The sequence below is a fragment of the Chlorocebus sabaeus genome, chromosome 20 (genome assembly GCF_047675955.1).
Source record: "Chlorocebus sabaeus isolate Y175 chromosome 20, mChlSab1.0.hap1, whole genome shotgun sequence".
Classification (NCBI taxonomy): Eukaryota; Metazoa; Chordata; class Mammalia; order Primates; family Cercopithecidae; genus Chlorocebus; species Chlorocebus sabaeus.
Window position 1 is genome coordinate 19205145 of NC_132923.1, and position 17368 is coordinate 19222512.

A 17368-nucleotide genomic window follows, 5' to 3' on the forward strand; every position below is an offset into this window, starting at 1 on the left:
CGTCATTCTTTAACCTATTTGAATAGTAAAAGGGAATTTCCTACACCCAATTCTCCATCACCTTAAGTCTCAAGTGTCTCCATGTGTTCTGTACCAAGATTTCCAGAGAGGAGAATTCAGAGTTGTTATTATTTACAGCCAAAAACTGCATTCAATTTCCAAACAGTAAGTTTTAATTATTAATTTTTGGTCTTAGGAGGATCCATATTAATTCTTTCTGATTCATTATTTAATTTTGTCCTTATTAATTTCCCCCCCTTACTTGGACCATGGAATTAATTGCAATGGCAAAATCCTGGAGAAGGATCACTCTTGCAAAGGAGACATGGTGTATATAAAGCTCGGATCTGTAGTTTTATTGAGATTCTCAAAATGGAAAAATTATTATTCCCAAGGAATAGTTCTGCCTGAAGCATCCAGTTCTAGACTGGTTCAATATTACCAATTTAGAAAAATAATACGCTTCTAGGGAAATTGTTCATTTTATTAAATTCCAACCCTTCCCTCCAAAACAAACAACGCGTTGCTTGATTTTGCTCACCTCCTCTCCTGATAGGTAATATGCTGCAAGTAGGCCTCCAATAAATCGAATGTTGACTTCAAACACAGACACCTCTGAATTCTGTGAAAAACATATTGAAAATATTCACAAATACGTAATGCTTTATAGTTTTCAAAACATCAATACTTCACTTGTTTTTCACAAACACCCTATGGAAAATATTTTTCTACTTTCTGCATCTTCATTTCTCATGCAACTGCAATCTCTCCTCTCATTCGTTAATGTTACTGAAACTTCTCTACTACTGTCACCACAGCTCCCTAATTGCCAAAACCAACAAGCCATTTTTCATGTACCTTACACAGTACTGTGAAATTATCAAGATATTTAATACTGTTAACTATTGCCCTTTCTCATGAAAGCCTTCATTTCTAGAATTCTGGGTCATGATTCTAGAATAGCACTCTTTACTGGTGGTCCTTTTTCTTATGTTCTAATCACTACAGCATAATTTTTACTTCTCTCTCTCCTCCTGGATTTTAAGTATTTTTCCTAGAATATATAACAAATGTTAAAGGAGGCACCAAAAAAATGACAGAATGATGGATTATTCAATAATAATGTTGAGAAAATTGCCTCCTGGGTAAGAAATTAACATAAACACTAATTTCACAAATATCAAAATGAAACCTAAATTATTTAGAAATAAATGTTAAAAAAATTTAAAAAGTAGAAGTGTTACAATATATAAATTTCCTTGAGAAAACAGGTACTTAAGCATAAAACCAATAGTTTTGATACATTGATGACAGACATGAAATTTTTCTAAAATGCAAATTACCTATAAGAAAAACAATCATGAACAAAATTAAATGGCAAACAGATGGAAACAGCACAAATATAGCAATATTAATAACCTTACTAAATATAGTCTCTATGTTTGTATTTAGATATTGATATAGATATTGCTAGAAATATTCTAACACATGGAAAGAAAAGTAGAAGTGGCAGAGAACATGATCAAAGAATCTACAGAAGATATACAACTAACATAAAAACATTCATAGTTAATTTTAATAAAAATTAAAAGGAAACTGTATTACTCTAAAGTCTTTCCAACATTCATAGGCAGGCACATCATCTGCTAACATATTTCTCCAGTATAGAATTTTTACAATATAATGTAATTTTTTGATAACAAGATCGTCATTCCATCTCACCCTGAAAGCAAACTGCTTAATATTACTTCATATATTCCCAACATCTAACATACTACAGGGCACATAGTAGACATTCACTAAATATGAGGAAGGAAAAAAGGGTGGAAGGGCCTCCATCCCTCACCAGAATTGCAACAATAACATTCCAACCAGTCCTTGCTTTAATACTTACCCTCCTCCCCTACCCTCTCTTCAGCATACTATAGTTAAAATGAGCCTTTTAAATCTTACATCAGTTTAGATCACTGCTCTGTGCAAACCCTTACAATGCCTTCACATTATACTTAGAGTAAAATGACCAATAAGATCCAATATGCTCAGATTCCCTACAACCTCTGGCATCTCTCGTACTAATATCCCTTGGATTCATTTAACTATATGGGTCTACTTGCTGGACCCAGAATTGTTAAACTTGAGACTCCTATGTCAGTCTTTAGTTACCCTCTTATCTGGATGCTTTCCTTTCACATAACTGAACAAATCACTCTCACTTCCCACAGGTCTCTGAATAAATGTCACCTTATCAGAAATTTTTTCTGACCACCTAATATAAAATATTAATACCAATTGCCTTGCATCATTTCCCTAATTAACACATCATCATCTAACTATACAATCACATGGTAATAAAATAGTTTCATTTGTAAAACAATCTTCCTTCACTACAGAAACAAAAGGTATGAGAAATTCTAGAGGGACAGAAGGGAAAAATGGATAGAGACATTTTTGAAAGAAGTAATAACTGAGAATCTACTAAACTTGATGAAAACATAAGTCTTCAGATTGATGAAACATTATGAATCCTTTAAAGAATAACCCACACATAGATGTATGGTAATAGAATTATGAAACAACAAAGTGAAAAATAAAATATTAAAACAAGGGAAAAAATAAATTGCCTTTTTAAAATTAGACTGAAAACACACTTTGCAATAGTATAACAGAAGCAGGAAAGACAAGAGAACTGTACTTCTATTCTCACTTTTAATATCTATTAAGACAGAGCTGTATGTCCACGTCTCCCCTTGGGTCTCTTCTCAGAAGTGTCACTTTAACAAAGAGTTCTTCCATGACCACCCCATGTAAAATACTAATAGCAGTACCCCACCACTTACACCAATCCTACCTACTCTTCTTTATTACTCTCCACAGCACTTATCATCACCATCTGATGTACCATATAAAACTTGTTTACTGTTTTGCTCCCGACACTAGAACACAAACACAAAAAAGAGATAAAACTCGGCTTTGTTGATTACTATATCCACAGAATCTAGAACAGTGCCTATTGCATTTGATAAATGTGTGCATTTATTTATCTATTACTTAATTTGGAAGTTTAAAATACAACTTGGGATCAACTAGACAACAATGACACATAAAACAAAAGGGGGATGAGTTAAGTTAAAACATTCTAAAAATCCTTATATGCTTCAGATGGAGGATCTTACTCTGTTGCCCAGGCTAGAGTACAGTAGCATGATCATGGCTCCCTGTAGCCTCAACCTCCTGGGCTCAAGCAATCCTCCCTCCTCAGCCTCCCAAGTAGCTGGGACTTATTTTCTGTAGAGTTTAGGTCTCACTATGTTGCCCAGGATGGCTCAAGTAATCCTCCTGCCTCAGCCTCCCAAAGTGCTGGGATTACAGACATGAGCCACGATGCCTGATCTGAAATTGATTAATTTCAAATACATATATATATATTTATCTGCCTACTTAGGGTTACCCTTAAAGTTTATATATACTATACTTTGATAAGAGAGTGTGTGTGTGCACGTGCCTACTTTGGAGTTACCCTTAAAGTTTGAACATATATATTGTTTATTGTTTTCCTCCTAACACCAGAGCACAAGCACAAAAAAGAGATAAAACTTAGTTTTAATATATTTTATAAATATATATATGTGTGTATATATACATATATATATATTTAAACTTCAAGGATATCTCCAAAGTCAATATAAATGGAAGGTATAATGTTAAATTAGTAGAGGGAAAAAGAAAGATGATGTAATTTAATCCAAAATAAGGAAAACAAACTAAAAGCAAATGAAAAGTACAATCATAATATAGGTAGCAAAACAAAGATGAAAGACCTAACTCCAAATATGTTATCATAAATGTAAACATATCAAACTTAATAGTTAAAAAGACTCTAAGATTGGATAAAAATAACAAAACCCAAATACATACTATACGCAAAATAAGCAGCTAAAACATAATGACATTAAAAGGTTGAAAGAAAGGAACAAAAAGTGACAGTGCTGATGATTAAACTACTTCTCTCAGATTCAAATCCATTCTTCTATACTCTACTTTGATATATGGGATTTGGAACTACGCAAATGCATTTAATTTAGCAGCTGGCTCCCTTTTAGACACTAACAATAAGAGGCTCTAAAAAGACAATACAAGACGGGAGGAAAAAGAGTCTTATTCCCTCCTGTTTACTTCTAGTTTCTGATAGTGTCACACCAGTCAGGGTTCACCCTGGCAGTGGCAATTGGTTCCAGAGTATCCTATCACACATATAGACACACAATCCCCAAATCAGCCTCATGGTTTCCTTTACAGATATCAAGCACTTGGCTAGGTGTCTCCTCCTCAGAGTTCTGAGTCCCAGCTCTGACACAGTCTTCCTAAGGTACCAGTAACACCTGGGCAGCACAGGTACTAGTTCTACAGAGCCCAAGCTACTGCATTTTAATGATCCCAACCAACCTCTTCCCATTGTTCTTATAGCCCCCACAGGTGGCAGCTGTTTCCTGTTTCCTAGAGTTAAACACCTCTGATGATATCACAATGCTCTCTTTTTGCCTTTTTGGTTCCCCATTAGTTGGATAACAATTCTAAACCTTAAATCCTCTAGTTAAAATAAATAGTATAGTTCTGGTTCCTGATTGAACCCTGACTGATAACAATTATACACAAGGAAATTATTAGCCATAATAAAGCTGTCCCGTCAATGAATGAGAGTATTGCACATACGCTAATTCTCCCCAAATTAATCTGTAAATTAAATGCAATCCTCATCAAAATTTCCACATAGTTTTCCAGAACTTGAAAGAACAAAAAGCTGAGAACTAAGATAATTTCTGCAGAGAACAAGATCAGATACCAAGATTCAGATACAGATATCAAGCTTCTTATAAAAAAAAAAAAAAACTGTAGTTAAAACAATTTAGTATTGATATATGGGATAAATAAAAAAGCCAATGTTAAAGAATCAACTATAACATGACTAATATATGACTAACGTGGCATATACGAATAGCAGGGAAATAAATGGTACTAGGATCAACTAATAGTGGCCTATTTCACCCTACATTTAAAAAAAATCAATTCCATTTGGATTAAAGACTAAATACAAAAGCAAAACTTTAAAACCTTCAGAATAAAATATAAAAAATATATTCGTGATCTAGGAGTACGGCTTTCTTAAACAAGATACAAAAAGCACAATCTGTTGTATAAAGGCTACATAGCTACACAGAAAAAAAAAGACTGTATTTCTCAGCTTTCCTTTGGAGTTAGTTGAGGCCGTATTAGTAAACTCTACAAGCAAAACTGGGGAGACTACCTCCTGAGAAGTCTTCTTAAAGAAGTCACATATCTTTCTGTCTATTGGATAAAATGCCTGGATCTTTAGGAACCATTTAATACCATGAGGTCTAAGATCTACACTGAAGGCAACAGAGCAACAAGACAAATGATCCTAGATCCTCGATGATCAACGAGCCACTCAAACCAGCCCTGAAATGCTTATCTCTGTACTTGATTTACATGAAAAATATATATATATATATATCTTGTTTAAGCTATTTTATATTAGGTTTTCTGCCACTCACCATCAAACCTAAACTTAACTGATAATAAAATTTGTTCTCATTGAGACATGTCCAAATGCCACAGTAATATAAAGGAAAGTAAACCATTTTTGTCTAGTTAGCACCAAAAAAGGCATCAGAGAAGAAATAATTATGGACTTATATCACAATTTAAATAATGAAGAGTCTGTCAGAGAGAAGTACATAAAGAAGTAGTCAAAAGGAAAGGAAGCACAAATATCACAAAAGATGTGAATACGACAAAAAAAAAAAACAGTCCACACATCTTTTAGGTGAAGACTGGTGATAATGAAAATAATTGCCACCATTTACTAGCACTTAATATGTACCAGCTTATCTCAAATAATCCTCACAATACTATAATGGAATAGTAATTTTATAACAGGTTTAGAAAGATAAGGAACTTTCTCAAGTCGCACGACTAGAATGCAACTGTGCTGGGCGTGTGATTAACAACTATGCCAAACCCAAGCAGTACCACTTAACCATGCTAAAGTGCCAGAAGAATGGGTGTAGGCCTAACTATGAAAACTCATCGGAGCTGTGCTAATCACTAAACTTTAAAATATATATATATATATATATATTTTTCCATTCATGAGAGCTCAACCTTCATGACCTAATCACCTCCCAAAGTCCCCATCTTCTAGTACCATCACATTAGTGATTAGGTTTCAACATACGAATAAGAAGGCACAAATGTTCAGACAATAGCAGTTAGACATTGTCTTTTCATGGTCAATCTAAGAGATTAGTTATCAATCATACACTCACCACACTGAAATCAAGGTTGTCTTCAATCCATCTTTGCCCATCTAGGAATTCAGCATGAAGTCCCATGATATAAAGGGTATCCAAAGCATCTACTATGGTAGCACCCATTTGTGAACTTCCTACATTTGGGAAGAAAAAAATTATCATTAAAAAGATCACTTTAGGCTCCTGTTCTCTTTGGGGGGAAAAAAAAGATTCCCTTCACATTCAGTGTATTTTAATTTCTTATACATAAAAGTAAAGTAAAGTAAGAGTACAAGGACTAAAAATTTAGAATACCCAATATTGTTCGCTTTTACATTAGAAATTATATGTGTATTAGAAAATATGCATAGTTTAATATATTTTACTAAAAAAAGTACTTTAGTAAAAATAGGAAGATAAAAGAAAACTAAAAGCATACTTTTCCTTAATTTTCTGCCTAGTCAGAATATGAGATATCTGTATACTTAACCGAGAAGGGAAAAAAAAAAAAGGATTAATTCAAGAAAAGGGGAGAGTAGTTCACAATGACAAAGCTAAGTAATAAGACAACCGTGTCCTTCTGCTCTGGTCCAAATTCATAGGAAGAACAAAAAATATATTTTAAAATAATAACAAATGTACAACAGGGCTGGATAACCACAGTGGAAAAAAAAACTTAACAATCCTTAACAATCAACAAGCAGATAGATCATACTGAAAAAAGGAAACCATCAAACAACATGAGTAGAGAAAATCAAAATAATACAATGTATCCACTTTTAAGAAAGAGATAATCCTTATCATTAAAAAAAAAAAAAAAAAAAAAAAAGTTCCAAGGGGAAGAAAGCAAGAGAGAAAGGGAGGAAGAGAGGGAAGAATTAATTCAAAACCAGCCTGATAATGAAAACATAATGGAAGGGAAGAAAACAGGCCAATCTTACTAATGAATATAACTGTACAAGTCCTAAATAAAATAGTAGCAAAGCTAGGTATGTTTTGCTACTAGTAGAGTAAAAAATCTAGTAGTAGAGCAAAAAAATAAATATCAAGGAGGAGATGGGTTCTCCCCAATCCCATAAACGCAATTATTATTTCTGTCCTATAAAAATTCAAACAATCCACACAGCTTACTGCCTGCATTAACATGGCTTTACTATTAGATTGTCTTCAACAAGGTGAATTTACTGTTCCAGGAGCTCTTGCCCAGAAAGCTAAAAGTTGCCAAAAAAAATTTATTGTTCATTCCAAGAACTTCCTGAAAGACCCATCAACTCTTCAACAGAAAGTACCAAATGATGATTTATACCCCCAAACTTTGAAAGGCTACAACTCCAGTGAGGTAGTGATCTCCTTACCAAAGTAATAAATAACAGCTTTGTCTTATCAACAGGTTTTCTTGGTGACATTTTCAGAGCCAGTGTTCAACATTACTTAGTTCACATTTTCCATTTACTATTCTCTTCTTTTCTTTCTTTTTCCATTCCTCCTTCTACTGGGTAGAAATGTTTTCTTCCAACGATTTAAAGCTACATAAATTTGTTCTTATGATGGTTGTCCTTAATTTACATGCCATTTTCTTGTTCATGTGTTCCTAATAATTTCTTCAACTTATCAATACATCTATCTTCTCTTAGCTAACAAGACAAGTACTCCAACACACTCTGATAAATTCCTTGGTCTTCTCCCTGCTCAGTTCCCTTCATGTTGGTATTATCTAGAAAGTCAGTTATGTGTTATTATGTCCCTTGGCTTTTTATTGTGATAAAAATGGTATCAAGCCATTTAATCACTCATATATCTCTATCTCTTGCATAACTTCTTGAATATGTATCTCTTTTAATTTTAGCATTTCATACAAAACATTTACCAAACTTATTTTAAATCCTTGAGACTACTGTTTGTGTCCTTATTTTAATTTTTGTAGATAGTTCTGCTCCTTCAGTTATCTAGTTATTTATTTAGTTCTCTAAGTACATATTTCTCTAAGGTATTGACTATTCTGGAGTGGAAAAAGGCCTGACCCACCTATTCTGTACCAGTCTTGGTTAGTTCCACAAGGTGCCATGTGCTAAAGGGCTCAAGGAAGAAAAGTATAAAATTGAAATTACTGGCTATCATCATGATTGTTTACCTGGACAAGTCAAGATTTGAACAGGAAAAAATGAAAAAGCCTAACACTATTCTTGGATCAAAGAAGCAGCAAAACATGACACTGCAGAATATATAAAACATCATAAAAATTTAGTATGAGAGCATGGGAATCAACTAAAGCAGTTTCACAAAAAAACTTAAAAATATTTATACTAGTTAATAAGAACAAATGAAAATAACTGAATTTAATATTCTAAGAAAGAAGAAACAAGCATTGGGAGTTATACCTGATGTAAATGACGAGTTGATGGGTGCTGACGAGTTGATGGGTGCAGCACACCAACATGGCACAAGTATACATATGTAACAAACCTGCACGTTATGCACATGTACCCTAGAACTTAAAGTATAATAAAAAAATAAAAAATAAAAAAAATAAAGTTCTTTTTATATTTTTAAAAAAAAAGAAGAAAGAAAAAACAAATTTGAGCAAAATAACAGAAGAATGAGAAAAACTCAAGGCAGAAATGGATGAATTAGAAACGAAGAAAATTATTGAAATAATAAATTCAAGAAATGGTTCCATGAAGAACCATACAACGAATCTACCATTAACCACATTTTTAAAAGGTAGACAAAACACAAAGAAATAAATAAAAATGCAGCAACAGACAAGCACAGAGAAAATTTTTTAAAATTATAAAAGGCCTGTTTTATTCATATATTCACAATAAATTTGATCTTTCTCAAGAAATACTATTTTTGACTTATGAAAGAAGAAACAGAAAATCTAAACAAACAGACTGAAAAACAGATGAAATAAGTTTTTAAAGAGCTACCCGCTATCAAAATACCATACTTTCGAAGTTTCACAGAATGAATACTACTTTAATTTTAAGGATAACTCTTATTCTATACAAACTTTTATACAACATACGGAAAAAGATCTTAAAATTCAATTTGTAAATTCTGTATATCAATGGAAAAAAAAATCGAATTTACTAAGAAACATACAACTACACCTGATCTCATTTGTGAACACCAAGGAAATATTTAGGAGTGGAACTGCTAGGCTATACATTAAGTTTATAAGAAACTGACAAACTGCTTTCCACAGTGTACCATTTTACATGCCCAATACAATGTATAACAGTTATAGTTGCTCTAGCATCCTTGTCAATATTTGGTATTGCTGATCTTCAAATTTTAGACATGTTAATGGGTGTGTAGAAATATTCCATTGTGGTGTTAATTTTACTTTCCCTGCTTATTGATGTGCTTATTGGCTATTCATATACCTCACTGGGTGGGGAAGTATTTATATATTCTGGATACATCCTTATGTATGTATTTCAAATATCCTCTCCAAGTCTGTGATTTGTCTTTCCAATTTCCTGATGTCTTTGGGGAGCAGAAATCTTCAGTATTCATTAAGTCCAATTTACCCACATTTTTCTTTTATACTTGATACTTTTTGTATTCTAAAAAAATCCTTGCTAACCTCAAAGTCACAAAGATGTTCTCAAGTGTTTTCTACTGAAAGTTTTTTACTTTTAGCTTTTATATTTAGCTCTGTGATCCATTTTTGTACACAATGTTGAAAGAAGAGGCAAAGTTCATTATTTCCCCATACAAATATACAGTTGACCCAGCATCATGTGTTGGAAAGGCTATCCTTTTAATCACTGAATTACCTCAGCATCTTTGTTGAAAATCAATTAACCATGTATGTGCACTTCTATTTCTATTCTTTTCCACAGATCTCTATGCCCATCCTTATGCTAAAACCATGCTGTCCTCAATTGTAGCTTTACTGTAAATTATAAAATCAGGTAGTGTAAATCCTTCAACCTTGTTTTTTTAAAAAAAAAAAATTACTTGACTATTCTAAGTGCTTTGTATTTTCACAGATTTTAGAATCAACTTGCCAATTTCTACAGAAAAGTCTAGTGTCATTTTGATTGGACTGCTCTAAATTTAAACATAAATTTAGAAAGAATTAACATCCCAACAATATTGAGTATTCAAATTCACGAACATGGCATTTCTCTCCATTAAGTCCTTTTAAATTTCTCTCAAAAACAACATAAAGTTTTCAGTATACAGATTCTGTACATAGTTCATCAAACTTATACACATATAGTTCATATTTTTTGATACTACTGCAAATAACTTTATTTTTTAAACTGCATTTATAACTGTTTGTTGCAAGTATACCAATACATATAATTGGTTTTGCATATTAAACTTGTATTCTATAACATTACTAAATTTGTTTATTCTAGTACCATTTTTTTTTGGTACATTCCCTAGGATTCTCTCTATAGGCAATTATGTTGACTAAAAATGTAAACTTAGTTTTAGTTCTTCATTTCCAATATTTATTCCTTTTCTTTTCTTTCTCTTTTTTCTGCCTTAGTGCACTGGCTAGGATCTCCAGTACAATGTTACATAAAAGTGAGAGAGTAGACACCTTTGCCTAGCTTGCAATCTTAGGGGAAAGCATATAGTCTTTCAATATTAAGTATGTGGGGTGTATTTTGCATTTTTTGCTTATTGTTGTTTTGAAATTTTCTTTATCAAGTTAAAGAAATCCCCTTTCTAATTTAGTGTGCTGACAGTTTTTATCATGGATGGTTGTTAAATGTTATTAAATGGTTTTTCTCTGACTCCTGGGATAATCCTATGATTTTTCTCTTTTATTATACTGATATCTTAAACTACACTAACTAATTTCCAAATGTAAAACCTACCATGTATCTCTATGATAAACTCCACTTAGTCATAACATAATATACACTCAGCCTTCACTATTCACCAGTTCCATATCCACAGATTCAATCAACAGTAGATGGAAAATATTTGGGGAAAATAATTTTTAAAATAACAATACAGCAATTTTTTAAAACCAAAAATTTTAAGATACAGTATAACAACTATTTCTATTGTATTAGGTATTCTAAGTAATCTAGAGATAATTTTAAATATATGAGAGAATATGCTTAGGTTAAATGCAAATATTATATACTATTTTATACAAGGGACTTGGGCATCTGTGGATTTTGGTATTCTCTGGGGTCCTGAAACCAATCCTCCATGGATACCAAAGGACAACTCTATTACTCAATAAGATTTACTAAAATTTAGTTAAATATTCTTACGTTTATGTTCATAAGGGATACTGCTCTATGGTTTCCTTTTCTTATAAATATCTTTGTCTAGTTTTGATACTAGGGCTTTAGTGGTGCTCCTAAGAATGTGTCATCCTTAATGGACAAACACCTGACAAGAGTACCTCAAATTACATGAAGCAAAAGTTGGCAGAACTGAAAGAAGTCCAAAATAAGAGTTGAAGACTTCAACATCCCTCTCTCAGTAACTGACAGAACGAGGCAAAAAACCAACTAAGATAGAGACAGCCTGAACAACCCCATTAACCAATGGGATCTAACTGACATCAACAGACCGTTCCACACAAGAACAGCAGAATATACACATACCATTCTTTCCAAGCACAAATGAAAAATTCACCAAGACAAACCCCTGTCAGAAAGCAAACCAAAAATAATTTAAAAGAATTAAACTTATGTGAAGTACATTCTCTGATCCTAACAGAATTAAAACGAGAAATCTGTAACAGAAGGATTTTTTAAAACTCTAAATACTTCAACTTACACAAGGAAAATTTTAAAACACTGAATTGAATGAAAATGAAAATATATCAAAACCTCAGGAATGCAGCAAAAGCAGCAGTTAGAAAGTTTACAGTAATAAATACATTAGAGAAGAGGATCTCTGGCCAATAATCTAGGCTTCTACTTCACGACACTAGAAAAACAAGAGCAAAATGAACCCAAATCATGCAAAAGAAGAAAACAATAAAGAGTAGAAATCAAAGAAATGAAAACACAAACAAAATATTACAAAGATCAATGAACCCAAAAGTTGTTTCCTTGAAAAGATCGATAAAATTAATAAACTTCTAGCAGGACAAGAGAGGAGATAAAACATAAATCACTAATATTAGAAATGAAAGGGGATTATTATTACTACAGCTGCCACAGACATTCAAATGACAAGGCTATACTCCAAACAATTCTATGCATAAAAAATAACTTAGATAAAACCAGACCAATTACTCAAAAACGACAAATTACCAAAATACACCCAAAATGAAACAGATAAACTGAATGATCCTTACTATTAGAGACATTAAGTTTGTAGTTTAAAAACCTTCAAGAAAAAAAAAAGTTCCAGATGCAAGTGGTTTCTTCAGCCACATATACCAAACATTTAAGAAAAAAATAAAACCAATGCTAAACAATCTCATCCAGAAAACTGAAAAGCAGAAAACACTTCCCAAATCATTTTCTGAGTCCAGCATTACTCTGATACCAAAACAAGACAAAGATATAAGTACAGAACAATATCTCTTATTAATATAAAAGCAACAATCTTCAACAAAATATGTACAAATCAAAACACCTTAAGTCAGAAATAACAAAAGGAACTTATTTACATATAAATACACACACACACACACACACACACGGAAAATAAAATGTACCCTTCAAAAAGCATTGCAAAATCAAAGAATACTCTTTTTCCAAATTAAAATAATTTCTTCTTCATGTAAAAAGACCTATCCTTAATAAGACTTTCTATTTTCCAGAACATCTAAATAGAATTCATTCTGCATTTTTCTTTTTTAAGAGAAAGGGTTTTGCTATGTTGCCAAGGTTAGGGCACAGTGGCTATTCACAGGCATCATGGTCATGGCGCCCTGTAGCCTCGGTCTCCTGGCCCCAGGCGATCCTCCTATCTCAACCTCCTGTGGAGCTGGGACTACGTGCCACTGCACCTAGCCATTCTATTAATCACTGTTAGAATAATTAGTATCAGTGCTTACATCCAGCAACACTTCCCTCTCCCCTCTCCTGGCTCCAGAGCCAGGCCCTAACTAAGCAAAACAAAAACAACATGTCCCATCCTCCTAAGTACAGCATTTGGTTCAACAGTAGGCACAAGACCTAATCAGAAACAATAAGAAACAGTGAGTATTTCAATTATATTTCTAAGACATCCAAGTGTTCTCTTCTCTACAGTGTTCTCTTTCCTACAGATGTGGTAGTATGAAGACATGAAGCTTCAAACTGCTGCAGCCATCCTGCTAAGAAACCAGCTTGATTATATTAACAAACAGGAAAACAGAAAAGATAAAGTAAAAAACCTCAGATAGAATCAGATATACACCAGGAATTCATTCAGCAAGTTTCCTTTTTAGTTTAAGCCATTTTGCAATGGATTTTTTGTTATCTGCACGTAAAGAGGACTCTGATGCCAAGAACTAACTAGACAGAAATCAGAGGAGCCCCTATCTCAGTTACTATATAAAAGAATTGTTTAACAATCAAGGGTAACAAAAAGGGGCGTGTTTTAAGTTAATGTTTTCCCTAAAATCTAGAATACTGCAAGCAAAGGTTCCGTATCCACCTATATATTCCTATTCTGTAAAGGCGTACTAAATTTGGGATGTCAAATGAGACACTGAGAACTACTTAACCACCCTTCTCTTAGACTTTTACTGTTTTTTAAAAATAGAAAAAAATCAAAAAATATATTTTTTAAAAAAAACCTCAAATTATACTTACTGGCAAGAATTTGAGATACACAACAGAAACACAGTAAGTAGGAAACAAAGTATTAAACTATAAAAAATAATCCTTTAACAAACTACCTGCATAGCTACAAACACAAGACAAAACATAATAATGATCTATTCCTATGTAGCTTATCTGGCTGGAACAGTAACTGTAACCACTCAAAAATTTAATAAAAACTAAGCAGCACCTAATTTTGACTACTGAAAATTCTGCAGATTTTCTTTTTCTACCATTTCACTATAATTTTCTTCTCACAATAGATGTTTCCCAAGTGTCAAATTAATTTTCTTCTATCTCTAAAGTTTACTAAAGCAGCAGTATTTATTTGGTAAACAGATAGGACCAGTATCTATTTGATAAATATTAATACATTAGATGTTCTGAGAAATATCATTTGAAAAAAGTAAAAAATTAACATACAATTTTTATTTTCAATACATTTTTATACTTCAATCTTTTTAAAAGGCTCACAATTTACCATTGAGTTTAACATAAAAGAATAGTTACTCGAAGGGAGGTTCTAATTTTAACTGACTATTAAATTTAATGTCTTTATTGCACTAACGCCTCATACTGTGAGATCCACAAAGCAGTAAGAACTTTCCAGTCCAAAACTTTGCTAAGAAAATACACTTTATTTCATTACATGATGGCTGATAAATTAAATATCATATTATGAAGTCTCTGGTAGTCACTGATTACCTAGAAGAAACTTTTTTCCTTTACTCCTTTACCACAGCATCTTCCAAACCCAACAGAAATTATTTTTTAAGACATTTTCTTTTTTGACCAAAAACAAGCAACAATGAACAAATTATAAGAAAAGTCACAGCGTTAGAAAAATCCTTCCCTAGTGTCAAAAAGAAAATTGCTGTTATTTGAATTACTGTGATGGTTTATTACAGGTAATAAAGAGAATCAGACTGCATATAACTAGTTTGTGTCTTTTTAGCCCATTAAAACTTTCTTGCCTCCATCTATCACTACTTAAAAGACAATCATCAAGTCACATCAAGAAGCATTTAAAATGAGGGAAAGGAGTGAAGACTACAAAGAGTAGCTTAACAATTCTCAAGACTTACCTTAGGGTTTAGTAAAAGTTGTTAAATTAGTTGAGTAAGTTAAACTGGGAAGTTTTATAAGTGAACTGAGCTCAAGGAAAATAGGATGAACAAACTCAAGATGAACACAGCGCTTCCCCAAACCTCCATTCACAGAATACATTGTTAACTTTTCCTTAGGAACTGTGAATGTACAACATAACCCACTGAATTCAGTAACCCAATCACCCTAGGTAGGTCACTTTTTTAAAAAATGTACACAGAACTACAAGAATTTCCTATCCTTCCCCTCTTCCTCTGTAACATGAATATCAGAATAGGTATTGTGTTGAAGAAAAAAATGACAAGTAGGTGCCTACCTTTCCTGACACTAAAGAAAAAAATGCCAAAAAAAAGCTTTTAAATACTCACATAAATGACTAAAGCATCCATATGTAAATGGAAAATCTACCACATATACGTGTACTCGAAAGCAACTGGAACTTAATCATGACTGACACTTGCAAAAATCATACATGTTTCTTCAAATTATAGTTCCACAGAAATACTCAGATTTTAGAAAGTACTTTGAAAAGTTACATCTTGTTTTAAAAGATGGAAGTAGAAAATGGAAATAGTAATTAGAAAAAGTAAACTTACCAAATATGTTAGGGGAGTGTCCTTTCCTTGCAATAGGTCTGAGTTCATTATGTCCCCACCCATATGTCCTATAGTTATCCCAAGCATGTTTCATCATCTGAAAAGAGAAAAATTATAATCCATTAAGTTAAATTTTTCACAAACTGTTTTTTTATTTCATATAATTTTGGGTTCTATTACTATATCCTTGCCCATTCTTCTAGATCCACGTTAGTATATTATTCAATTAACATTTGTATCAGTATGAAAACATACATAACTATGTTTAATCTCATCTATATGACAGGAAAAAATGGGTATAATAGACAAGTCCTCTTTCTTCATGAGGTACATATCTGTTTGGCATTCTTTCCTTTTGAGAAATGTTAGTCTTTTCGGGAACAGCTCCCTTTCCTCACATATGACAGAGCTGTCAATCAAGAGGCTCTGCTTCTACCATCAATTAACTCAGTCTAGCTAGAAAACCCCTTATCCTTAGACCAGAGATGAACAAACTAACTCTGCTGTTACAGCACAAAAGCAGTCCCATATTATTATTATAATTACATATTACTTAATATGTAAGTAAATGGACACGGTTGTATTCAAATTAAAATTTATGTTTATTTATTTTTGTTTTGTTTGAGATGGAGTCTTGCTCTGTCACCCAGGCTGGAATGCAGTGATGCAAGCTCAGCTCACTGCAAGCTCCATGTCCCGGGTTCACACCATTCTCCTGCCTCAGCCTCCTGGGACTACAGGCGCCCGCCACCACGCCCAGCTAATTTTTTTGTTATTTTTAGTAGAGACGGGGTTTCACCGTGTTAGCCAGAATGGTCTCGAACTCCTCACCTCGTGACCTGCCCGCCTTGGCCTCCCAAAGTGCTGGGATTACAGGCGTGAGCCACCGCGCCCGGCCTAAATTTTATTTTTAAAACAGACAGCAAGCAGAATTTGGCCCACAAGTTGTAGCTGTCAACCCCTGCCCTAGACAAAGTGAGTGGATACATGTGATTCAAGTAGGAACAATCAAGTTCTTTTTACACACTGTTATAGACACCAGGAGATAGAGGGACTTTTATTCTGCAATATCATGATCTGCGTAATATATAAACCTAGAGCTGATAATGGCTCTCTGCCAACATGGAGAAACTAGCAAAAGGAAAGAGAGACAGATGCTTAATACTCACAATAATATCTACAGGCTTGGATTCAGCCAAACTCGAAGCCCTTGTTTAGAGCCATTAAACCAATAAATACTATTTGTATCACTTAGTTTAAGCTGAGTATTTTACAACCCAAGGAGTTCTGAGCTACACAATAGCAGAGTATTTAATTATATATCAGATGAATTATATAATAGTAGACTGTGGTGTACCAAAAATCTATTCATTTAACAGCATACTATTCATTAAACATTTCCCAACTTGCTTTATGCAGCCAGCATTAATCAGACACCAAAATCAAGCAAAGATATTACAAGAAAACTCAAGACCAATGTATCTCAAGAACACAGATGCAAAATTCCCTAACAAAAATTAGCGACATCTAAGAAGGATACTATACCATAACAAAGTGGAGTTTAACCCAGGAATATAAGACTAATTTAACATCCAAAAACCAATGT

The 17368-nt window shown here is 33.0% G+C and overlaps 1 protein-coding gene across 1 annotated transcript in view; it reads right to left on the reverse strand.

Moving 5' to 3' along the window:
* MAN1A2 (mannosidase alpha class 1A member 2) overlaps window positions 1-17368 on the reverse strand; it is a 168659-nt gene that overhangs the window by 115016 nt on the left and 36275 nt on the right. Inside the window, exons 3-5 of the mRNA XM_007977411.3 lie at window positions 15763-15859; window positions 6345-6463; window positions 542-622 (exon numbers count right to left, since the gene is read on the reverse strand). Coding sequence (XP_007975602.1) covers window positions 542-622; window positions 6345-6463; window positions 15763-15859 — 297 coding nt within the window. The remainder of the gene's footprint in view (window positions 1-541; window positions 623-6344; window positions 6464-15762; window positions 15860-17368) is intronic.